At 38.1% G+C, this 27,250-nt stretch overlaps 1 protein-coding gene across 1 annotated transcript in view; it reads right to left on the bottom strand.

Moving 5' to 3' along the window:
• Positions 1 to 278: 278 nt before the first annotated feature.
• Positions 279 to 27,250, bottom strand: part of LOC131149053 (cellulose synthase-like protein B4) — a 67,989-nt gene continuing 41,017 nt past the window's right edge. The window contains exon 9 of the mRNA XM_058099106.1: positions 279 to 1,032. Coding sequence (XP_057955089.1) covers positions 457 to 1,032 — 576 coding nt within the window. The 3' untranslated portion in view covers positions 279 to 456. The remainder of the gene's footprint in view (positions 1,033 to 27,250) is intronic.

The raw sequence follows: 27,250 nt of genomic DNA, 5'->3' as shown, positions 1-27,250 counted from the left end.
CGCTGAGTAACCGAATAAAACTGTCAACGGTTTCAGACATACCGTCAACGATTTGAAACCGAGATCAAATAGTCGATAAAACATTGCATAACAGTCGACTGTTTCCTTCTCACCTTGACAAAATCGTCAACAGTTCCATGCAAATTGTCGACAGTTAGCTCCTGCAAACTAGCATCTATTGTTTTTTACCATATTTTCTTTTTTTACATGTATATATATACACACACACATACATGACCTATTTGTGTGTGTGTGTGTGTGTGTAATACAATAGAATATGAAAAAGGACAAGTCTTGGTTATTAACGCAAATGTGGAACTACATAAAGCTAAAATTGCAAAGGCAACACATTCAAACGGGCCCTTCCAATCTAAAATTCAACTACATAATTTTACTCTTCACACCATGCATCCACGACCTTATCAACCTCAAAATAAACTATGTCCTTCCGATAAACTAATTTAAATAGTTCGTCTCATGCACTGAGGCCCATTTGCAGAGCTGCAATAGTAGAAATGCCACAACTGTTGACTTCCAAATGGTGGACGAGGGAATCCCATGTCTTCCCCTTCCAAATAGGCCTTTCACGAAAGGCCAAAAGGTTATTACCACCAGCAGACTGCAAATAATCTCCCCAACCCCTGCCCCGTTTCCGTGATGGCTCGATGGCCGCTGGAACCCTAAAAATTCCATAACCAGTGCAGCGAAATGCACCAGCACAAGGGTGGTTCCCGGTGCAAAGACCAGGGACTCATCAAAGGTGAACTCGCTGGGATCAACATACTTGCCATCTTCGTCGAGAGTAGATCTGCCCTTCTGTGTAATTTCAAATGTTGTCTCTGAAACTCCTAGAAGCTTCAGTGTTATATTTAAAGCTCCAAATAACCATGCAGATACTGTGATTATTCTGAATGTCGTTTGGCCCTTCCACCATGCACGAATACTAAAGCCAGTTCTAAGGTACTCTGACAAAGTGGATAGGTTGTAGAGGGCAAAAATGGCTATCAGCATGAACATGGCTGGTTCATGAACCTGCACAAATGGACATAATTATGCACAAAAATACATTTCATTTCTTTTAGAAATAAGATAAAGTATTATTTAAAAATTTAGCTAGACCAATTCAATCATGCTTGATCTAGATAGACAATTTGATATATATATATATATATATATATATATATATATATATATATATATATATATATATATATGAAAGTGTAGATCATGTGAATTATTTTTTAGAGTAATGAATTTTTATATTTTAAAATTAGATGATAAATATTCTGTCAAGATTTAGGTCTAAGTAGGACTAGATAAAATTTTTTATCAAGATTTTTTATTTTAGATATTTAAAGATTTGAGTTAGAAAGTTATTAACTGATCATTTGTAATGAAAATTTTAGACATCCATTATCAATCTTTAAACTCTAACAAATACCTAATTATCATGATCTCTTATCATAGTCAATCAATACTTGAGAATACATATTCAAGAAAATATAATTGGAGTGAACAACTTCTTTGTATCTTTTTAAACTTTAGAAAAGATGCATCTATAATATCGTTTTATTGAGTGGCATACTAACTTTTTAAAGATAGTGTAAAAAGTAATAGAAAAAGAAGCATGTTTTTCATGAAAAATTTTCATTAATGATTGAAACCATAAGATCACTAATTTTTTTTTTTAGGAGAAAAAACATGCAATGGCAATCGTCCTTAATGAACTCTAAGAGAAACTATGAAAGTTCTAAGTAGCCACCATAGATCAATAATTTATCACTTAATAAACAATATGTTGCATAAATGAAACTAAAAGCTAGCAAATCATGACTTATATAATTAAGTATTAAACTATGTTTGCATAAGAATTTTATTCCAAAACTACAAAATTTTGCTCATAAATCACATTGTAAATTACTTCAGATATTTTGGTATTAATAATGATAGCTTGTCTACAAATTATAAATGAAATATACAACAAGTAAATTAATTTACTTTCAATCCAATTCTACAATCTATAATAATTAAATATTTCAAGCAAATATCAAGCAAATGAAACATTTTTTCTACAATGGACAAATAGAAAAATAAAATAAGGGGAAAATAGTGTAGCTTATAAAATAAAGGCCGGGAGCTAAAACCTCAAGTTATCCCAAAATCAAAATCTTCTTCTTCCTATTCTTCCTTTTCTCCTTTAATATTGTGGAAAAATTATGCACAAAAGAAATGAACACACTCATTTCGCTATTGAATTGGCTTCTTAGGAGGATATATGAGTTGCGACCCACCAAAACAAGGTGGGACATGAAGACTCTATGAACCTAATTCCTATTACAAATCATACAATTAAGCTTACTGTCCACATTAGAGTCTAAAGCTCAACTGTTCAATGTGAGCTGACGTGAATAGATTATATGTTAGGGTCTTAGAGTTCTATGACCCTAACACATGGTTTGGGTGTATAATTATTGTGTCGGAGGTATGGTTGGTTAACTTGGATGCAGTTGTTCTATTGTCACTAGGATGGTTTCGGTATGTATTGGCGACGTCATGGTTGGTCTGGATAGTTCTGATTGTGATGTTCTAGAACCTAAGATGTATGATCATTAGATCCCTTGTAGTTACTTGGATGTGACAGAGAATACTATAGAGAATGATTCTTAGGGTACACCACGTGAGCATCCTACCTCCCCAAGTATATTTATGGGTACTAAATGAGCAACCATGAGGAGTGCTCAGGGGCTTGAGATTCCCAAGGGCTGTCTTGGGCTTTCATATGGGATTGGGAGCCCTATGAATGATCCATTTGGGAATGAGATCGCGCAAGTACTCTCAATCTGGAGGTTTGGATGTATGCATGTCTCTCTTATTCATCAACTATATAGTTGGGTGGCATCATGTGAGGCCCTGGTTGTGCTGAGGATATGAGAGTTACCCTTAGTACTAGTGGAATGTGAGTTATTTCCTTTACTATTCAAGTCGAATTCATTAGTTATGACTTTACTTGGTTTAAAGGTTGTTGGGTCATGAGATTTGACCACTAGGTTAGACACTTCAATGTTTGCTTGGAAAGGATGAGTACGGCTAGGCTCGACTTGCTGTAGTCTTGCCGCCACGTAGGTGTCTCCCCTCGACACTTTTGAAGGATTTTGGCAAGAGTGATTCCTTTTGGTCATTGTAAACTCTATGTCATGCATCTTTCTTATATTTCATGTGTTCTAGCAATCTTGCCTAAAATTACATAGGAGGAGCCCCACTCCACACCCATATAGGTGAAACCATCAAGTGTGCACTATAATTAAGCAAAACACCCATAAGAGATATGGAGTTCATTAAGAGCAAGTGCTCAACCTCACAAATTGTTGTCTTGCACTATCCTCACCATAGGAATTATATTTATAAATTCAATGATAGTGTATACAAGGACAATCAATGATTTGGTTTACTTATATGAACTTACTTGTTTGATATCTCTTATCACATAAGTTGGATTACCATCACTTTTTACCTTTGGTTATAAGCAGAAGCCCCATTCCCCTCAATGAATCACACTTTAGCTTTCTACTTAATGATTTAGTTGGAGGATTTGCTAAATTCATCTCTGATCTCACATAATCTATGAATATTACTTTCGGAATTAGAAATTACTTTACAACATTATGTCATAGGTTCATATGCATATGTTCTTTATAATAAATTTTATTCTTTGCATAAGCTATTACAACTTGGCAATCACAGTACAAAGACACAAGTAGAACTTGTTTCATCCATATATAAAGGGATATCTATTAAGAAATTTTTAAGCCACATAATTTCATTTCCTGCCATCTCTAAGGCAATAAACTCAAATTCCATGGTAGACCAAGCTATAACAATTTGTCAATATACATGACACACCACCCCCTCTTATAGTAAGAACCCTAGTGGATTTTATCTTATATGAATAAGAGATTTAGATACCATCGTTGTGGCCCCCTAATATGGCGGGAAACCTATTATGCATGAAACCATAATCTCTAGTATCTCATTGATGTAAGTTAATTGTATCAATTAGGATGCTGATTTTATTGACACAATCTATAAAATGAATGTGCTATATCTAGGCGAATATAATTCATTAAAAGCAACAAGGTCACAATTATCTTAGCATATTCAGATTGTAATACATTGTCCCCTATATTTTTCTTCAATTGTAAGCTCGCACCAATCAAAAACATGAAAACATGTTTCCCTCTATGATAAAGTGCACCATGACATACTATAATGACACATGATTTTCTTTTGTATGTCAGCTGCTACTTACAACTTTGCCAAGATTAGGACAAAAGTCATCTGAAGAGTAATATACTCATTTTTAGGTCCATAAACAATTTGTGGTACTAATTGATTTGGACTGCACATCCCTTGCTATCATCATTCAATTCATGAAAAGGGGAAAAGAGAACTTCATAGTAAAATCTCAATGCTTATTGATGAAAATAGTTTCGGACATAGACTATAAATTCACTCTTAAATAAAAATATACCATAGATAAAAAAATAGTTTCAACCAAGTAGTGAGAAAATAAATAAGTAAAAAATAATAACTCTTATAGTTACTTTCTTGAACTTCATCTCATTTCATTACTTTGAATCTATCTATGCGCCAGTAGATATATGACGACAACAACTTTTCATATGCTCAAATATATATATTGATCATTTACAACATTGCATTTACAAAAAAGTATAAAATGCCTGAATAAAAGGATTTTCGTTAATCCAAAAAGTTGTACAAGTTAGGTTTTTAAATCCCATTTATTTTTTATCCAATAATTAATAAATATTGAAATTGAAAAAAAAAAAAAAAAACCATAACAACAATATTTATTCACCCAACTAAGCCATTTATATCACTTCCTAGTTGTTAAGCACATAATAAATAACGGTAGTCCTCATCCTAAATTATGTATCTAAATTATCAAGAATGAAAATTTGATCAACTAACCTTAGAATCAAATGAAAATGATGACACATATTATGGTTCATAAATTGAAATAAGAACACAATCAAAGAATTCAACTACAAGTACTTATAAATAAATTCAAGCCAAGTCATAACAAAATTATATTGTTTTACTAACGACTTTCAAAATGAATAATATTCTAAATTTTAGTGGAACTGTGACAATAATACAAGGGTATGTTGTTTAAAAGCCACTTGTATACACACAAATTTGTGAAAGGACAATATTCAAATATTCTATGGTTTTTCCATACAGCCTAAGGTGATGATGCATGTTAGGCATATAAATAACTTATTTATGTCTTAAAAATGTTGAATGCAACAACACAGTCTACGCAGTCCAATTAATTAACAAAAACAAATCAAAACTACTATTTAAACCCAAAATAATAATGATAATAATAATAATAATAATAATGTTAAAATATGTCAGTGAATTTCTTAATTGTAAATATATTAGGAAAAAACCTTGATATTGAGAAGAGCAACATGCATATTAGTTAGAATAAATCTTTTAACTATTCCCTAAGCCTCTGATTAGAATTTGGAAAGCACTAAGGAAAGGAAAGAAAAATATTAAGGAATTCATACTTTTATATTTGGTTACTAAGGAAAACGAAAATAAAAAAATAAATAAAAACATACCAAATCTAGGAACAATATTTTGATTCTATACATCATTAATATTTGAATTTTTCATATGTTTAATCATATTCAAAAAAATTACATTTTCAATGGTATTTAATGTTGAAGGAAAATACAATTGAAGATGAGTTTCCTCCTCCTTTTCTTTTCCTTTTCCTTCCCCAAGTAAAATCCTCAATCCAAACACATCCTAAGATTGTTGAAAAAATTGAATATGAACATAAGATGTGATAAATAAAATTGAGAAAATTTATTGGTTGAGGTGTGCATAATAGTGGCGTTAGGGATGATTTCGCTCCTCCAATATGATGAGGAAGGCTTGTTGACATCTATTTCCAAGATAGAATAACCTTTTTCTATTAGCGCATACTGACCATGTTGTGAATGAACTCGGAATTGCACAGTAGAAATTAAATGCAGCAACAAATGAAGAAGAAATATGGAACACACACACGCTGTATATCTGAAAGAAATAACAATAACGCAAAGATTTACGCGGTTCGGCAATGCCTACATCCACGGGAGCAATCGACAAAGTTTCACTATGTAAGTGTCAAAGAACATACAATACAATCACTCTTACAATGATCTGCTTCACTCAGAATATACTCAGAATGGTACAGTTATAAACATTTCAGAGGTTTCCCTCCAAACACCCAACTAACTTAATGTTCACATTCAAATTTTAAAAATTTGCGCTAGGTTCTCGAGCCAAACCGTCAACTGACTGGGCCAAATCGTCAACTGTTTCAAACAGAATGTAAATTGTTTGAAATCTGGAGCCAAATCGTTGACTGTTTTCCAGCTGCTTCTCAACACATGTGATTTTCCATTATGTCTTCTTCCTTGTTTATGTAATCCATCAAGTATATGAGCCACAAAAAAAATAAAAAAAATCTCTACCTTGTCAAGTATATGCCACTTAGGAGAAATTGAAAACATAGCTCCTTGCTCCACCTTAACATTGTAACGTTAGGTTGGATCCGTCTCCTTTCTAGCACTTGGAGACATGAAGTAAGTCCAAGTAATACTTGAACTTTTCAATAGTAACCAGTTTTGTCAAAATGTCCGCTACGTTTTCAGATGTGTGAACCTTATCCAATACAAGTTCACCTGAAGTAATCAATTCCCAGACCCTGTGAAACCTTACATCAATATGTTTGGTTCTAGCACGGTACACCTAATTCTTCGCCAAGTTAATAGCGCTTTGGCTGTCACAACGTAGCACAAACCCACTTTGCTATATACCCAGCTCTTTGACCAAATCGGTAAGTCATAAGGCTTCATTTGCAGCTTTGGCAACTACCATGTGTTCAGATTCACTTGTAAACAATGCCACCAAGGATTGTACCATGGACCTCCAACACATAGGTCTTCCCACAAGGGTAAAGACATGACTCATTGTAGACCTTCTGTCATCCATATCTCCTGCATAATTAGCATCAACAAACCCCACAACTAATGGACTATCCTGTTGCTTGCCAAACATGATGCCATAACTAGAAGTACCCCGTAACTATCTGAAAATTCATTTGATGGTTTCACAGTGCTGTCTACCCGAATTAAAGAGAAACTTACTCACCACACTCACTGCATGTGCCAAGTTTGGTCTTGTACACACCATGACATATATTAAACTCCCCACGACCCTAGCATAAGGGACCTTTGACATATCTCTAATATTATCATTCGTACTTGGGCATTTAGTACTAGACAATTTAAGTGACTTGCTGGAGGTGTACATACCGGTTTAGCATCAGCCATGCTGAATCTTTCCAACACCTTCTCCACATAACCACCCTGAGATAACCACAACCTTCTTGCAGTTCTGTCCCAGCGAATCTCCATCCCAAGTATCTTTTTGGTTGGACCAAGATCCTTCATGTCAAACTCTTTGTGCAATGGATCCTTTAACTGATTTACCTTAGTTCAAATCTTTCGCAGCTATTAACATGTCATCGACATACAACAATAAGAAAATAAAAGAACCATCATCAAGCTTCTTCACATACACGCATCATTTATACTCACATATTATGTAGTCTATCTTGATCATATAGGAATCAAATCTTTTGTACCATTGCCTTGGAGACTATTTCAACCTGTAAAGAGACTTCTTCAACTTGCAAACTAAATGTTTTTGCCACGCTAGCATAAGGGACCTTTGACATGTCCCTGATATCATCATTCATACTTGGGTATTCAACACTAGACAATTTAAAGTGACTCGCTAGAGGTGTACATACCGATTTAGTATCAATCATGCTGAACCTTTCCAATACCTTCTCCATATAACCACTCTGAGATAACCACAACCTTCCCACAGTTCTGTTCCAATGAATCTCCATCCCAAGTATCTTCTTGGCTGGACCAAGATTCTTCATGTCAAACTCTTTATGTAACAGATCCTTTAACTGATTTACATTAGTTAAATCCTTTGCAGCTATTAACATGTTATAGACATACAATAATAAGAAAATAAGAGAACCATCATCAAGCATCTTCACATACACATAGCAATCATACTCACATATTCTGTAGCCTATCTTGATCATATAGGAATCAAATATTTTGTATCATTGCCTTGGAGACAGTTTCAACCCGTAAAGAGACTTCTTCAACTTGCAAACTAAGTGCTCTTGCCCTAGTTCACTGAATCCCTCTAGTTATACCACATAAATTTGTTCCTCAAAGTCACCATAGAGTAATGTCATCTTCACATCCATTTGTTCCAAATGCAGATCATAATGTGTTACTAACCCCAACACTACCCTAATGAAAGTGTGTCGAACCACAGGTAAAAAGATTTCATCACAATCTATTCCTTTTTTCTATGAGTACCCTATTGCCACTAACCGTACCTTAAATTTTTCTCCTTATTTTTTTGAAATTGCTTCTTTCTTCATATATACCCATTTGCAACCTATCGCTCTCTTCCCATTTGGAAGCTCCACCAACTCTCAAGTTTGATTCTTATACAACGATTGCATTTCCTTAATCATAGCACCAATCTACCTACTTTTCTCTTAGTCGTGCACTACCTCTTGAAAAGTAATTGCAACTGGTAATAAAAGCATAAGGTACAAACACTTCAAATCCATACATTAGCAGTGGTCTAATAGTACGTCTGGATCTCCGTATAGAAATATTGTCAACTTGCTGGTTTTCCGAGCTAGAACTCCCTGCAACTAAAGGACCAAGATCATTATCATTGCCTTGAGCTTCTAACTCAAACTGCACAGCATGTTCGTTTCTACTCCATTTTTCTGAATCCTATTTCTCTTCATCAAATTCTTGAGCACGCTTCACCATAGCTTTCTCAGCGAAAACTATATCCCTACTGATCACCACCTTGTTTTCCATTGGATCCCACAACTTGAACCCTTTACACCTTTTTGATATCCCAAAAAGATGCAGCGTCTAGACTTTGCACCATGCTTTGATCTATCCTCACTAGACACACGAACATAGGCTGGACTACCGAATATCTTCAATCCGGAATAGTCTAACTACATTTCCCGTTCATATCTCTTCTGTCACTTTCCCTTCTAGTAATGCCCTTGGTGATTGGTTTACCAAGAAACAAGTCATACTAACAGTCTCTGCCCAAAAGTTCTTTGGTAGCCCTGCATTAAGGCTAAGACACCGAGCTCTTTCAACTAGAGTTTGGTTAATCCTTTCAGCCACACCATTTTGTTGAGGTGTCCGGCAAACAGTGAAATGTCTCCTAATGCCCTACTGCTCACAAAACTCCATGAACCTAGAATCAGCGTACTCGGTCCCATTGTCTGACCTGAGGCATTTGCTTCTCCACCTCGTCTGGTTTTCCACTTCAACTTTCCATAACTTAAACCTCGCAAACGTATTGGACTTGTGCTGCATATACCTAGACTTTCTGTAAGTCATCGTCAACAAAACTCACAAAATAAACATGTACTCCTCATGATGCTACTCTAACAGCCCCCCAAACATCAGAATGTATATAATCAAGAATACCTCGTATTGTGAATAACTTATTTGAATTGTGCCCTATTTTGTTTCTCAAGAACACAAAACTTACAAAAATTCAGCATACATGTTTTCGTACCTTCCAAGAGTTTCCTGTTGTAAAGTTCTTTCATACCATGTTCACCCATATGTCCAAGCCGCATATGCCACAAAACGGTTTCATCAAATTCAAAATCTATGGCTGCAGCTCCACCTACAACAGTAGTTCCCTGCAGTGTATAAATAATTCCATCAAACTTTTGCCCTTTCATCACCGCTAGATTACCTTTGCACACCTCCATAATCCCACTTTCAAACTAGTAATTGAATCCATTATAATCCAAAGAGCCAAGTGAAATGAGACTCTTCCGTAGGTCCGTTATGTGTCTTACATTACTCAAGGTTCTTACAGCACCATCAAACATTTTAATTCTAACACTTCCAATATCAATGATTTTACAAAATACATCATTGCTCATAAGAACTGAACCTGAATTTACCAACCTGTAAGTACTGAACCACGCCTTATTTCAAGTCATATGGTAAGAATATGCCGAGTATAGGATCCATGAGTCCGTGAGGCGATCCAACCCCGACGAAACTGAAAGTACATCACCATCACTTCAAACTATATTTTCTTCTTGAACTACATTTATTGATTTTGAAGTCCCTTCATGCTTTTCAACATTTCCTTTCTACCAATCCGAATACTCCGATTTAATATGCCCCTTCTTACTACACTTATAACACTGGTTATCATTTTTCTTCTTGGATTGAGTTTGGGATTTTTGACTCGATCCATTTCTGAATTTTCTCCTCCCACGATCATGGTTACCTTTCACCACAAGTCCTTCTCCGTGTGAATTTTCATCGCAAGCTGTCATCCTTTTATGAAACCCCAACACTTGTCACCTCTTCCAAGTTTAGGGTCTCTTTCCCGCATGTAAGAGTGGTAACTAGGTTTTCATATGTGTGAGTCACTAGTAAAGATTCAGTAGCATCAACGCCTTATCATCCTCTTCAAATTTCACATCAACCCATATTAAATCAAATATGATTTGATTAAATGCGTTGATGTGTTGGTTCAAGTTTGAACCATTCACCATCTTAAGCCAATAAAGACGCTGCTTAAGAAATAGTTTGTTAGTAAAAGATTTGGCCATGTACTAACTTTCAAGCTTTTGCCAAACAGCTGGAGGAATCTTTCTCCATGACATGATAGAGCACTTCGTTAGCCAAACACAATCGTATTGTAGCAACAGCCTTTTCCTTTAATTTTTTCCAATTAGCCTCATCCATACCTCCTAGTTGAACACCATACAAGGCCTTCACCATCCCTTGCTACAAAAGAAAAATTTTCACTCGATCTCCTCTGCCACAAACCAATGTTTCTGGTTCCATCAAATTTGATAGCATCAAATTTCGTAAGATGAAGTGCCCAATGCCATAACAACAACACTTTGATACCAATTGTTGTGAATGAACTCGGAATTGCATAGCAGAAATTAAACGCAAATACTAATGAAAAACAAATATGGAACACACACATGTAGTATATCTGAAAGCAAGAACAACAACTCAAAGATTTATATGGTTCGGCAATGCCTACATCCACGGGAGCAATCGGCAAACTTTCACTATGCAAGTGTCAAAGAACATACAATACAATCACTTTTACAATGATCTTCTTTACTCTGAATATACCAAGACTGGTATATTTATAAACACTTTGGAGGTTTCCCTCCACACACCTAATCAACTTAACGTTTACATTTGAATTTTGAAAATCTACGTTGGGTTTTGAGCCAAACTGTCGACTGATTGGGCCAAACCGTCGACTATTTCAGACAGAATGTAAATTGTCTAAATTTTGGAGTCAAACCGTCGACTGATTTAGCCAAACCATCGACTACTTCCCTGCTGCCCCTCAACACATGTGATTTTCCACTATGTCTTCTTCCTTCTTTATGCAATCCATCAAGTGTATAAGCCACAAAAATAAGCACAACAATCTCCACCTTGGCAAGTATACGCCCTTAGGAGAACCTGAAAACATAGCTCGTTGCTCCACCTTGACCTTGGAACGTTAGGTTCACCATTCTACTCCGTAAGTATCTGAAAATCCATGCAATACTGTCTACCCGAATTAGAGAGAAACTTACTCACCATACTCACTGCATTAGCCAAGTCTAGTCTTGTACATACCATGACATACATTAAACTCCCTACGGTGCTAGCATAGGAGACCTTTGACATGTCTCTGATATCATCATTCATACTTGGGTATTCAGCATAGACAATTTAAAGTGACTCGCTAGAGGTGTACATACCGATTTAGCATCAACCATGCTAAACCTTTCCAACACCTTCTCCATATAACTGCCCTGAGATAACCACAACCTCCCTGCAATTCTGTCCCAGTGAATCTCCATCTAAAGTATCTTTTTGGCTAAACCAAGATCCTTCATGTCAAACTCTTTATGCAATAGATCCTTTAACTGATTTATCTCAGTTAAATCCTTTGAAGCTATTAACATGTCATCAACATACAACAATAAGAAAATAAGAGAACCATCATCAAACTTCTTCACATAGACGCAGCAGTCATACTCACATCTTTTGCAGCCTACCCTGATTATATAGGAATCAAATCTTTTGTACCATTGCTTTTGAGACTGTTTCAGCTCGTAAAGAGACTTCTTCAACTTGCAAACTAAGTTTTTTTGCCCTGGTTCACAAAATCCCTCCAGTTGTACCATATAAATATGTTCCTTCAAGTCACCATGGAGAAATGTCATCTTCACATCCATTTGTTCCAAATGCATATCATAATGTGCTACTAATCCCAACACTACGCCGATGGAAGTGTGTTGGACCACGAGTGAGAATATTTCATAATAATTTACTTACTTTTTTCTGTAAGTACCCCTTTGCCACTAACTGTCCTTTAAATTTCTCTCATTCCTTTTCCAAAATTGCTTCCTTCCTCCTATATACCCATTTGCAACATATCGCGCTCTTTCTATTTGATAGCTCCACCAACTCTCAAGTTTGATTCTTATGGAACGATTCCATTTCCTTAATCATAGCACCCATCCACTTACTTTTCTCCTAGTCGTGCACTGCTTCTTGAAAAGTAGTTGGATCATTACAATTGATAATGAAAGGATAAGATACTAACTCTTCAAATTCATACCTTGGCAGTGGTCTAATAGTGCGTCAGGATCTCCGTATAGGAATACTATCAACTTGGTGGTTTCCCAAACAAGAACTCCCCGCAATTAGAGGACCAAGATCATTATCATTGCCTTGAGTTTCTAACTTCGCCTGCACAACATGTTCTTCCTTGCTCCAGTTTTCTGAATCCTGTTTCTTTTCATCAAATTCTTAAGTACGCTTCACCATAGAGTTTTCATCGAAAACTATATCCCAACTGATCGCCACCTTATTTGTCATTGGATCGCACAACATGAACCCCTTTACACCGTTTTGATATCCCAAAAAGATGCAGCGTCTACACATTGTGTCAAGCTTCGATCTATCCTCACTAGACACACGAACATAGGCTGGACAACCAAATACCTTCAATCCAGAATAGTCTATTGCATTTCTCGTGCAAACCTCTTCTGTCACTTTCACTTCTAGTGATGCCCTTGGTGATCGGTTTACCAAAAAAACAAGTCATACTAATTGCCTTTACCTAGAAGTTCTTTGGTAGTCCTGCATTAAGCTTGAGACACTGAGCGCTTTCAGCTAGAGTTTGGTTCATCCTTTCATCCACACCATTTTGTTGAGGTGCCCAACGAACAGTGAAATGTCTCTTAATACCCTGCGGCTCACAAAACTCCATGATCTAGAATCAGCGTATTCGGTCCCATTGTCTGATCTAAGGCATTTGATTCTCCTCTTCGTTTGGTTTTCCACTTTAGCTTTACAAAACTTAAACCTCGCAAATGTATCAGACTTGTGCCGCATGAAGAATACTCACACTTTCCGTGGGTAGTCGTCAACAAAACTCATAAAATAAACATGTATTCCTCAAGATGCTACTCTAACAGACCCATAAACATTAGAATGTATATAATCAAGAATACCTTCCGTATTGTGAATAGCTTATTTGAATTGTACCCTATTTTGTTTCCCAAGAACACAAAGCTTGCAAAAATTTAGCTTACATGTATTCATAACTTTCAAGAGTTTCCTGTTGTGAAGTTCTTTCATACCATATTTACCCATATGCCCAAGCCACATATACCACAAAATGGTTTCATCAAATTCAGAATCTACGTTAGCATCTCCACCTACTACAGTAGTTCCCTGCAGTGTATAAATATTTTCATCTAACTTTTGCACTTTCATCATTGTTAGATTACCTCTACACACCTTGATAATCCCACTTTCAGACATATAATTGAATCCATTACAATCCAAAGTGTCAAGTGAAACGAGACTCTTCCGTAGGTCCGGTATGTGTTGTACATTGCTCAAGGTTCTTATAGCACCATCAAACATTTTAATTCTAACACTTCCAATGCCAATGATTTTACAAGAGACATCATTGCCCATAAGAACTGAGCCTAAATTTACCAACCTGTAAGTGTTAAACCACTCCTTATTTGGAGTCATATGGTAAGAACATGCCAAGTCTAGGATCCATGAGTCCGTGGGGCCATCCAACCTTGACGAAACTGAAAGTACATCACCATCACTGCAAACTGAATTTTCTTCTTGAACTACATTTGTTGACTTTGAAGTCCCTTCATGCTTTTCAGCATTTCTTTTCTTCTAATACGGACACTACGATTTAATGTGCCCCTTTTTACCGCACTTATGACACTGGATATCCTTTTTCTTCTTGGATTGCGTTTGGGATTTTTTACTCGATTCATTTCTGAATTTTCCTCTCCCACGGTCATGGTTACCTTTCACCACAAGTCCTTCTCTGTGTGAATTTTCATCAAAGACTTTCATCCTTCTATGAAACCCCAACAGCGCACTTGTCACCTCTTCCAACTTTAGAGTCTCTTTCCCCCCATGTAAGAGTGGTAACCAAGTTCTCATATGTGTTCTCATATGTGTGAGTCACTGGCAAGGAGTTCAATAGCATCAATGCCTTATCATCCTCTTCAAATTTCACATGAAACCGCATTAAATCACTTATGATTTGATTAAATGCGTTGATATGTTAGTTTAAGTTTGAACCATCCACAATCTTAAGCCAATAAAGACGTTGTTTAAGAAATAGTTCATTAGTAAAGGATTTGGACATGTACCGGATTTCAAGATTTTTCCATACAGCCGCAGGAGAATCTTCCTCCATTACATGATAAATCACTTCGTCAGTCAAACACAATCGTATTGTAGCAACAGCCTTTGCCACTGGTTCTTTTACCTTCCGGTTGAACACCATACAAAGCCTTTGCTATCCCTTGCTACACAAGAAAATATTTCACTCTCCTCTTTCATGTTCCAATAAATTTGACAACATCAAATTTCATAGATGAAGTGACTGATGCCATAACAACAACACTTTGATAACAATTGTTGTGAATGAACTCAGAAATGCATAGTGAAAATTAAACACAGAAACCAATGAAGAACAAATACAGAACGCGCGCGCGCGCATAGTATGTTTTAAAATTAGAACAACAATCAAAATATTTACATGGTTCGGCAATGCCTACATCTACGGGAGCAATCAGCAAAGTTAAACTATGTAAGTGTCAAAGAACAAACAATACAATCACTCTTACAATAATCTTCTTCAATCTGAATATACCCAGAATGGTATATTTATAAACACTTCGGAAGCTTCCCTCTAAAAAACCAACCAACTTAACGTTCACATTCAAATTTTGAAAATCTGCACTGGGTTCCTGAGCTAAACCGTCGACTGTTTCAGATAGAATGTAAATTGTTTGAATTCTAGAGTCAAACCATTGTTTGTTTCCTTGCTGCTCCTCAGCACATGTGATTTTCCACTATGTCTTCTTCCTTATTTATGCAATCCATCAAATATATGAGTCACAAAAAACAACCATCAAATATATGAGTCACAAAAAACATAACAATCTCTACCTTGGCGAGTATACACCCCTTAGGAGAACATGAAAACAAAGCTTGTTGCTCCACTTTGACCTTGGAACGTTGTGTTGGGTCCATCTCCTTTCTAACACTTGGAGACATGAAGTAAGTCCAAGCAATGCTTGAACTTTTCAATAGTAACTGATTTTGTCAAAATGTCTACAGCTTTTTCAGATATGTGAACCTTATCTAGTACAAGATCACTTGAAGTAATCAATTCCCGACCTTGTGGAACCTTAGATAATATGTTTGGTTCTAGCATGGTACACTTGATTTTTTGCCAAGTATATAGAGCTTTGACTATCACAACGTAATACAATCCCACTTTCTTATATACCCAGTTCTTTGACCAAACCGGTAAGCTATAAGGCTTCCTTTGCAGCTTCGGAAACTGTCATGTATTCAGATTCAATTGTAGACAATGCCACCAAGGATTGTACCGTGGACCTCCAATATATAGGTCCTCCCATAAGGGTAAAGACATAACCCGTTGTAGACCTTCTGTCATCCATATCCCCTGCATAGTCAGCATCAACAAACACCACAACTGATGGACTATCCTGTTGCTTGCCGAATATGAAAATCCATTTGACGGCTTCCCAGTGCTATCTACTAGAATTAGAGAGAAACTTACTCACTACTCACTGCATGTGCCAATTCTGATCCTGTACACACCATGACATAAATTAACCTCTCCACGACGCTAGCATAGGAGACCTTTGAAATGTCCCTAATATCATCATTCGTACTTGGGCATTCAGCACTAGAAAATTTAAAGTGACTTGCTAGAGGTGTACATACCAATTTAGTATCAGTCATGCTAAACCTTTCCAATACCTTCTCCACGTAACCGTCCTGAGATAACCACAACCTCCTTACAGTTTTGTCTCCGCAAATCTCCAGCGCAAGTATCTTCTTGGCTAGACCAAGATCCTTCATGTCAAACTCTTTATGCAACAGATCCTTTAACTGATTTACCTCAGTTAAATCATTCGAAGCTATTAACATGTCATCGACATACAACAATAAGAAAATAAGAGAAGCATCATCAAGCTTCTTCACATACATGTAGTAGTCATGCTCACATTTTCTATAGTCTATCGTGATCATATAGGAATCAAATCTTTTGTACCATTGCCTTGGAGACTATTTCAACCCATAAAAAGACTTCTCCAACTTGCAAACTAAGTGCTCTTCCCTTGGTTCACTGAATTGCTCCAGTTGTACCATATAAATTTGTTCTTCTAAGTCACCATGGAAAAATGTCGTCTTCACATCCATTCATTCCAAATACATATCATAATGTGCTACTAACCCCAACACAACCTTGATGGAAGTGTGTTGGACCACGAGTGAAAAGATTTCATCACAATCTATTCACTTTTTCTGTGAGTACCCCTTTCACTAATCGTGCCTTGAATTTCTCTCATTCATTTTCTAAAATTGCTTCCTTTTTTATATATACTCATTTGCAACCTATTGCCCTCTTCCCATTTCAAAGCTCCACCAACTCCCAAGTTTTATTCTTATGTAGCGATTCCATTTCCTCAATTATAGCACCCATCCATCTAATTTTCTCCAAGTGGTGCACTACCTCTTGAAAAGTAGTTGGATCATTAATGAAAGCATAAGATAGTAACTCTTCAAATTCATACCGTGGCGGTGGTCTAATAATGCGCCTAGATCTCCATATAGGAATATTATTAACTTGCTGGTTTCCTGAGCTAGACCTTCCTGCAACTGGAGGACCAAGATCATTATCATTGGCCTGAGTTTCTAACTTCACCAGCACAATATGTTCATCTTTGCTCTAGTTTTCTGGCTCTGTTTCTCTTAATTAAATTCTTGAGCACGCTTCACCATAGCTTTCTTATCGAAAACTACATCCCTACTAATCACCACATTGTTTGTCATTGGATCCCACGACTTGAACCCATTTACACTCTTTTGATATTCCAAAAAGATGCAACATCTAGACTTTGCGTCAAGCTTCGATCAATCCTTACTAGACATATGAATATAGGCTAGACAACCAAATACGTTCAATTCAAAATAGTCTATTGCATTTCCCGTCTATACCACTTTCCTTTCTAGTAATGCCCTTGGCGATCGGTTTACTGAGAAACAAGTCATACTAATTGCCTCTGTCCATAAGTTATTTGGTAGCCCTGTATTAAGCTTGAGACACTAAGCTTTTCAGTCAGAGTTTGGTTCATCCTTTCAGCCACACTATTTTGCTGAGGTGTCCGGCGAACAGTTAAATGTCTCTTAATGGCCTGTTGCTCACAAAACTCCATGAACCTAGAATTAGCATACTCAGTCCCATTGTCTGACATGAGGCATTTGATTCTCCTCCCAGTATGGTTTTCCACTTCAGTCTTCCACAACTTAAACTTGGTAAACGTATCAAACTTGTGTCATGAGTAGTCGTCAACAAAACTCACAAAATAAACATGTCCTCCTCGTGATGCTACTCTAACAAGACCTTAAACATCAGAATGTATGTAATCAAGAATACATTCTATCTTATGAATGGTTTATTTGAATTGTGCCCTATTATGTTTCCCAAGAACACACAACTTGCAAAAATTTAGCACAAAATAAACATGTCCTCCTCGTGATGCTACTCTAACAGGACCTTAAACATCAGAATGTATGTAATCAAGAATACATTCTATCTTGTGAATGGTTTATTTGAATTGTGCCCTATTATGTTTCCCAAGAACACACAACTTGCAAAACTTTAGCTTACATGTTTTCATACCTTTCAAAAGTTTCCTATTGTGAAGTTCTTTTATACCATGTTCACCCATATGCCCAAGCCGCATATGCTACAAAACAGTTTCATCAAATTCAGAATCTACGACTGTAGCTCCACTGACAACAATAGTTCCCTGCAGTGTATAAATATTTCCTACATCACTGTCAAATTACCTTTACACACCTTCATAATCCCACTTTTGGACTTATAATTGAATCCATAACAATTCAAAGTGCCAAGTGAAATGAGACTCTTCCGTAGGTCCAGTATGTTTCTTACATTGCTCAATGTTCTTACAGCACCATCAAACATTTTTATTCTAACACTTCCAATACCAATGATTTTACAAGCGATATCATTGCCCGTAAGAACTAAACCTGAATTCACTAACATATAAGTGTTGAACCACTTATTTGGAGTCATATGGTAAGAACATGAAGAGTCTAGGATCCATGAGTCCCTGAGGCTATCCAACCCCATCGAAATTGAAAGTACATCGCTATCACTGCAAACTGACTTTTCTTCTTGAACTACATTTGTTGATTTTGAAGTTCTTTCATGCTTTTCAGCATTTCCTTTCTTCCAATCCAGACACTCCAGTTTAATTTGTCCCTTTCTACTGCGCTTATAACACTGGATATTCTTTTTCTTCTTGGATTGAGTTCTGCGTTTTTGACTAGATCCATTTCTGAATTTTCCTCTACCACGATCAAGGTTACCTTTCACCAGAAGTACTTCTCCAAGTGAATTTTCATCGCAAACTTTCATCCTTTGATGAAACCCCAACAACGCACTTGTCACCTCTTCCAACTTTAGGGTCTCTTTCCCCCATCTAAGAGTGGTAACCAAGTTCTCATATGTGTGAATTGCTGACAAGGAATTCAATAGCATTAACATCTTATTATCCTCTTCAAATTTCACTTCAACCAGCATTAAATCAATTATGATTTGATTAAATGTGTTGATGTGTGGGTTCAAGTTTAAACCATCCACCATCTTAAGTCAATAAAGACACTACTTAAGAAATAGCTTGTTAGTAAAGGGTTTGGACATGTACCGGCTTTCAAGCTTTTGCCAAACAGCCATAGGAGAATCTTCCTCCATGACATGATAGAGCACTTCGTCGGCGAAATAAAATCGTATTGTAACAACAGCCTTTGCCTCTAACTCTTTCTAACTAGCCTCATCCATATCTTCTAGTTGAACACCATACAAGGTATTCACCATCCCTTACTGCACAAGAAAAGCTTTCACTCTCCTCTACCACAAACCGAAGTTTCGTTATCTATCAAATTTGACAACATCAAATTCGCAGATGAAGTGCCCGATGCCACAACAACAACGCTCTAATACCAATTGTTGCGAATAAACTCGAAATTGCACAGCGAAAATTAAACGCAACAACTAATGAAGAACAAATATGGAACACACACACGCAGTATATTTGAAAGCAAGAACAACGCAAAGATTTACGTGGTTCGGTAATGCCTACATCCACGGAAGCAATCGGCAAAGTTTCACTATTTAAGTGTCAAAGAACATACAATAGAATCACTCTTACAATGATCTTCTTCACTCTGAATATACCCATAATGGTATATTTATAAACATTTTGGAGGTTTCCCTCCAAAAACCCAACCAACTTAATGTTCACATTCAAATTTTGAAAATCTACGATGGGTTCCCGAGCCAAACCGTCTACTTATTGGGCCACACGGTCAACTGAGTTAGATAGAATGTAAATTGTCTGAATTCTGGAGCCAAACCATCGACTGATTCCCTACTACTCCTCAACACATGTGATTTTCCACTATGTCTTCTTCCTTGTTTATGCAATCTATAAAGTATATGAGCCATTTTTACAAAACCCCAGCACAGCTTGAATCCTTTACAAAAAAGCAAATGAAGAACCTATTATTTTTCTGTATGTGTGCACAAATTGATGTAAAATGGAGATGTTCTGTATTAAACAGGAATGCCATTGTTGAAATTGAGTCTGCATATTATAATGTTCCAATGCAATGACTTTGGGCACAATTACACGCATTAATGAGTAGCTGAAGTAGCATTTATATAGGACTAGAAGGAGAGCTTTTAAACCCCCAACAAAACCCAGCATCACCTATACTGCTATACAGTTAACCCTTCTCTTTACCTTGAAGAAAGTTGGAATAACTAGTGTTGTTTGTGATTGTTTTAACTAAGTTTCTTCGATGATCTCCAAACTCTTTTATAACACTTTGATTAGTGAATGTGTTGCTCAAATGTGATTTGAGTTTGTATGTTTAGTTTACTGTATTACACTTTGCATGAAACGATATGACTCTAAATCTGGTGCATGAATATTTTATTAAACTGTAATAAGAGGATCTTGTTGGGGGATTAAACCTGGAGCAACAATCACACACGGAGAAAATAAACAAGCACATCCACAATGGAACACCGAATTTACGTGGTTCGGTCCAAACTGACCTACATCCACGGGAGCACACACCACTGTACTATAAACTGGGAGAAATATAACAAGGAGGAGGAGCCACACTGCTCAACTCTACTCTCTCTGTCTCACACTCTCTAACTCTCTGCACTTCTCTCTGTACTCTCAGCACACTACAATACAATTCTCACGCAGCTCACAGCTCCGTACACTCACACACTTCACCTCACTTCAACCCACATATATATATACAGGATGGGGGGAGCAAAAATTCAGAGAAGGTGGCTGCTATTTCAGCAATGTCTGCAGAGTAGGTGGCCGCCGGTCTTCAACGTCCAAGTTGGCGGCTGGGCTGGTGCGGCTATCGGCCACTCCACACCTGCAAACTCAACAATCTCCCACTTGGAGACAGAGACAACATCTCAGCCAGTATATAGACAAATGATGTGCTCATGTCTGTCTTCAAGGATGAAGACCAACTGAAGTTGAGCACAACTTCAGCTTCTCTGTAGTCACCACCTTTGTCAACATGTCAGTTGGATTTCTGCTACCTTGAATCTTTTCAAGTGTCAGTACTCCATCCTCTAGTAGAGATCTGTTGAAGTGATAACGCAATTCGATATGTTTGGTTCTGGAATGAAATGCAAAGTTCTTTGCCAAATGTATCGCACTCTGACTGTCGCTGTACAAAACATTCCTCTCCTACTTTAACCCAAGCTCTGTCAACAAACCATGAAACCAAATCATCTATTTTCTGGCTTCTATCACTGCTACGTACTTAGCTTCTGTAGTGAATAGGGCAACAATCTTTTGTATCTGCGACATCTAACTAACAGCTGTTGTGCCAACAGTGAATACGTATCCGGTGGTGCTCCTGCGGTGATCAATTTCACCAGCAAAATGGGCATCTACATACCCTTTGACTTTCAAGTCTCTTTTGCCGAAACATAAGCACTTATCAATAGTGCCTCTGAGGTACCTGAAGATCCACTTCACTGCTTCCCAGTGAGTCTTTCCTGGATTAGACATGAATCTACTGACTGCTCCCACTGCTTGGCCAATGTCCGGTCTCATACAAACCATAGCGTACATGAGACTTCCAATGGCTGAGGCATAAGGTACCTTAGCCATGAAGTCCTTCTCTTCATCAGTTTGGGGAACCTGATCCTTGGAGAGGCGAAAGTGTCCTACCAAAGGTGTATTTACTGCTTTGGCGTTGCTCATGTTAAACCTCTGTAGAACACGACCAATGTACTCCGACGAAGATAGCTGCAATGTTCCCTGTCGCTTATCTCTAGAGATTCGCATCCCAAGTATCTGCTTCGCTGAGCCTAAGTCCTTTATGTCAAATTCCATTGACAATTGCTGCTTCAATTTCCTGATCTCTTCTATATCTGATCCTGCGATCAACATGTCATCCACATATAACAATAGAATGATATAGCTACATCGATACCTCTTGAAGTAGCAACAGTGGTCGGCATTACACTTTATAAAATCATTCCTGTGAATAAAGCCGTCAAATTTCCGAAACCATTGTCTGGGAGCTTGTTTAAGACCATACAAGCTTTTCTTTAACCTGCACACCAGATTCTCTTTACATTTCTCTGAGAATCCTTCTGGTTGATGCATGTAGATTTCTTCATCAAGTTCACCGTGAAGAAACGCCGTCTTCACATCTAACTGCTCAAGATGTAAACCCTCTGAGGCAACAATACTCAGAACATATCTGATGGTTGTCAACTTCACAACTGGTGCAAAAATATCGGTGTAGTCAATTCCTTTCTTCTGCTCGAAGCCTTTAACTACCAACTGAGTCTTGTATCTCCTGGAGCCGTCATGCCCCTCTTTGATTCTGTACACCCACTTGTTGTGAAGGGCCTTCTTACCTTTGGGCAACTCAGCTAGTTCCCACGTTTTGTTGGAGGTGAGGGACTTCATCTCGTCCTTCATTGCAAGTTCCCACTTGCTCGCATCTCCTGCCTGACATGCTTCATCATAGCATTCAGGCTCTCCTCCATCTGTAAGAAGTAAATAATCTATATACCTTCTGTTTGGTACATGGGGCCGAGTAGATCTCCTAAGCTCCGAAGCTGGAGTAGGAGACGGTGATGCGACGATCTGCTCCATTGGTTCCTCCACCTGAGGATTCTCAGCATTTTTCTGTTGTGTCCCGACACACTCTGGGACATCATCAATATCTACACAGGTTGATTCTCTCTGAACTGGTTCGGTGGATTCAGCTGTGTGCTTATCTTTGTACATCACCTTTTCATCAAAAATCACATCTCTGCTTCTAATCACCTTTTTATTTTCATCATCCCAAATGCGGTATCCAAATTCATCTCCACCATAACCGATGAAAGTGCATTTCTGGGATTTCGGATCCAGCTTATCATTGACATGATCATTGATATGTACATATGCAACACAACCAAAAACTTTCAAATGTGAAAGTCTTACCTCTTTGTTACTCCAAACATCTTCTGGTAGGCAATAGTCCAATGGTACTGAAGAACTTCTATTAATCAAATAAGCTGCTGTGTTGACTGCATGTGCCCAAAACATTTTTGGCAAGCCTGACTGCATTTCTGGCTTTTTTCCATCAATGTTCTGTTCATCCGCTCGGCTACGCCGTTGTGTTGAGGCGTACCTGGCACAGTCCTTTCCATTCTGATACCATGCTCATAGTAGAATTTCTTGAACTCGGTGCAACATGCTCTCCACCGTTATCAGTTCTCAGATTTATACTTCAGGAAGTAAACCCATACCTACCGTGAATGATCATCGATAAATGTGACGAAGTAATGCTTTCCTCCTGTAGACGAAATGTTTGTTGGTCCCCATACATCTGAATGGACTAGCTTAAGTCTCTCCTTCTTCGGGGTACTGATATTTGCCTGGAAACTAACTCTCTTCTGTTTCCCAAATATGCAATCCTCACATGTGTCAATCTTCACCGACTATAAATCACTTAACTTACCCTTTGAGTGCATCACCTTGAGTCCTTTCTCACTCGGGTGTCCGAGTCGTTGATGCCATAGGTTGCTATCATCATTTCCTGTAGCAACTGTAATAGACATACATGTATCAGGAGTTACATAAAGAGTACCACTTTTCTTACCTCAAGTAATTGTCAATGCTCCCTTCGAAATCTTCCATTCATCACCAATGAAAGATGTGTTATAACCTTCATCTGCGAATTAACCGACTGAGATCAAATTCTTCCTCAGGTCTGGAATATGTCTGACATCCTTCAGCTTCCATACTGACCCGTTCATTTTGATCTTCACTGTCCCCTTACCGGCAATGTCGCAAGGTTGATCATTGCCTAGATATACTTTACCGAAATTACCTGATGTATACTCCTCCAGGCCATCTCTGCTGCAAGTGGCATAGAATGAAGCTTCAGAGTCTAACACCCAAGACTCCTTTTTGCTCTCCAAAGAGCAGATCAACAAATCATCAATTTTGGAAGCAATATTTGCTTCTGTATTTGCCCTCGTCTCTTTCTTTTGACTTCTACATTGGTTCTTGTAATGACTAGTCTTTCCACAGTTCCAGCACTCAATAACTTTTCTGCTCTGAGAACCTGTGTCCTGAGTACATCTGGAATCTCTGGATTCGGACCGCATGGTCCTGGATTTACCACGATTGTTAGATCGTCCATGCCCGCTTCCCTTTCCTCGGCTTTACACATTCAAAGCGGAACTTGAAGTGGAGTCATTGATCGATTGCATTATGATCTCCTCTGTCAAAATCATGCCGATAACCTCGTCGTATTTCAGCTTCGATTTTCCTGCAGAGCTACTAATCGCAGTGACAATACCTTTCCAACTCTCAGGCAGCTGATTGAGAATTAATAGGGCACAGATCTCACTGTCAAAGGTAATCCCGACCGAGGCGAGTTGATCCGACAACTTGTTGAAATTATTTAAGTGTCTGCTGAAGCTTTCACCTGTAGACATGCTCATGGTAAACAATCTCTTCATTATATGTACCTTATTTTCGGCTGATGGCTACTCGTACATGTTAGATAGCGCAACCATAAGGGCCTTGGTGGTTGTCAAGTGCTTGATGTTGAAGACAACAGACTTTGCCAACGTCATCCTCACGACTCTAAGGGCTTTTCGGTCAAGTAACTCCCACTCGCTCTCCTTCATGGATTCTGACTTCTCCATCAGTGGTACGTGCAACTCCTTACCAAACAAAAAGTCCTTGATCTGCATTTTCCAGAAACCAATGTTCGTGCCGTCAAACATCTCGATGTGAGAGCTCTTTTCGTTCGACATCTCGATTTTTTGATTTAGAGATGGAATTAGCTCAATTGGATAGCACGGTTGGATCCGGAACGGCCGAAAACTTTAGAAATGGCTTAAGTCGTTTGAGAAACGGACCCAAAATGGCTTCGAAAAGACTGGTCAAACTTTCGGTCAAAGATGGTCAACTCTGGTCAACTTTAACGGAATATTCCACTAACTGACGGAATATTCTCTAACGCCGTTAATGTCGACGTTACTGTGCCGTCTGCTGATGTGGCACGTGGGCCCACTACTGACGTGGCACTAGGGCCCACTTGATGAAGTGGTGTGGGTCCGGGGCTGACGTGGCGGCTGACTCGGCCGCTGACGTGTGCGATGCCGTGTCACCGGTCCCCTACTGACATGGCGCTGACACAATGCTGACTCGCTCGCTTGCTTGGCACCACGTGGCGTTGACACAACGCGCTGACGGGGCGGGTCTCTATTGCGGGTCGGATCCGGTTCTCGTGGACCGGGTTGCAAGTCAACCCGTTATAACTGTGTATCCGAATCGGGTCGGGGTCTAAATGGGTCGAGCTGAGTCTGTCCGGGCAAGGAAGACGCGTGGGCATGCGTGTGGTGCATGACGGGCAGGCACTGGCGTGTTATCGGCGTGTGCGAAGGCGTCTTTCTCCAGCTCGGCGCGTGGTGGCACGTGCGGGGTCTTCCGAGCTCTGTTTGAGCTCCGGTTACAGCTGTAGGCTTCGTCTCGTCGAGAGGAGTTTGATGGTAGCTTCAAAATCAAATTTCGAGATACTAGATAGAGGGTCAAAATCTGAAATTTTTCTCGATCTGGCGATTTTACTCCAACCAAGCTCTGATACCAATTGTTGGGGGATTAAACTTGGAGCAACAATCACACACGGAGAAAATAAACAAGCACATCCACAATGGAACACCGGATTTACGTGGTTCGGTCCAAACTGACCTACATCCACGGGAGCACACACCACTGCACTATAAACTGGGAGAAATATAACAAGGAGGAGGAGCCACACTGCTAAACTCTACTCTCTTTGTCTCACACTTCTAACTCTCTGCACTTCTCTTTGTACTCTCAGCACACTGCAATACAATTCTCACGCAGCTCACAGGTCCATACACTCACACACTTTACCTCACTACAACCCACATATATATATACAGGAGGTGGGGGGGGGGGGAGCAAAAATTCAGAGAAGGTGGCTACTATTTCAGCAATGTCTGCAAAGTAGGTTGCCGCCGGTCTTCAACGTCCAAGTTGGCGGCTGGGCTGGTGCGGCTGTTGGCGACTCCACACCTGCAAACTCAACAGATCTGACTCTATATTTGGTCCATGAATTTTCTGTTAAACTTTGCTTGAACATCTAATGACATGTCTAATAACTGCTAATGTAGTGTATCTGTGTATGATATCTTTGACAATGTAATTCAATTAGCTATGATCTATACTTTATTAAATAAACTGATTTTGTTTATCAAATTGAATATTTGAATTTTTAAAATCCATTTATTAAATTATGCTTGCTTTCATTGAAAGATTTTATTAGTATTCTCTGTTTCAAGAATGGGAGATTTTTGAATTGTTTCTTATTTGTTGTTACACACCGAGGTTGAATATTTAAATCTTTTGAATTAGATTGATTACATTCAAAACTTCCCTTACAAGATCTGGTAACTATTTAAATTAATTGACCTTAAATATTGGTAAGGAGAAAGTTGTTGAGAATTTCATTTATGAGTTTGTCACATTGGAAAAATTGAGTGAATGTCTAAATGATGGGTGCTTATATATATGGTTGGACCCAAAACCCAATAAGCTTAAGCTTTTGGGTCAAGTTGGTGTTCACCTGTGTGTATCAAATCCACCCATGGGCTGCTCTTATCCTAAAAAATGTTACTTGTTTAATTACCAAATCATGCATTGCTTATCTTAACCCTGCATTGAATGTCGAATTTATGTTATTACTTCAAGTATTGTTTTAGGATATAAAAATTTTATTTTTAGAATATATTTTCATTATTAATAAGCAAGGAAAGGAGGCTCACC

The sequence above is a fragment of the Malania oleifera genome, chromosome 2, assembly GCF_029873635.1.
Source record: "Malania oleifera isolate guangnan ecotype guangnan chromosome 2, ASM2987363v1, whole genome shotgun sequence".
Classification (NCBI taxonomy): domain Eukaryota; kingdom Viridiplantae; phylum Streptophyta; class Magnoliopsida; order Santalales; family Ximeniaceae; genus Malania; species Malania oleifera.
The sequence above is the reverse complement of the archived record's forward strand: the minus strand, read 5'-3'. Positions and strand labels throughout refer to the sequence as shown.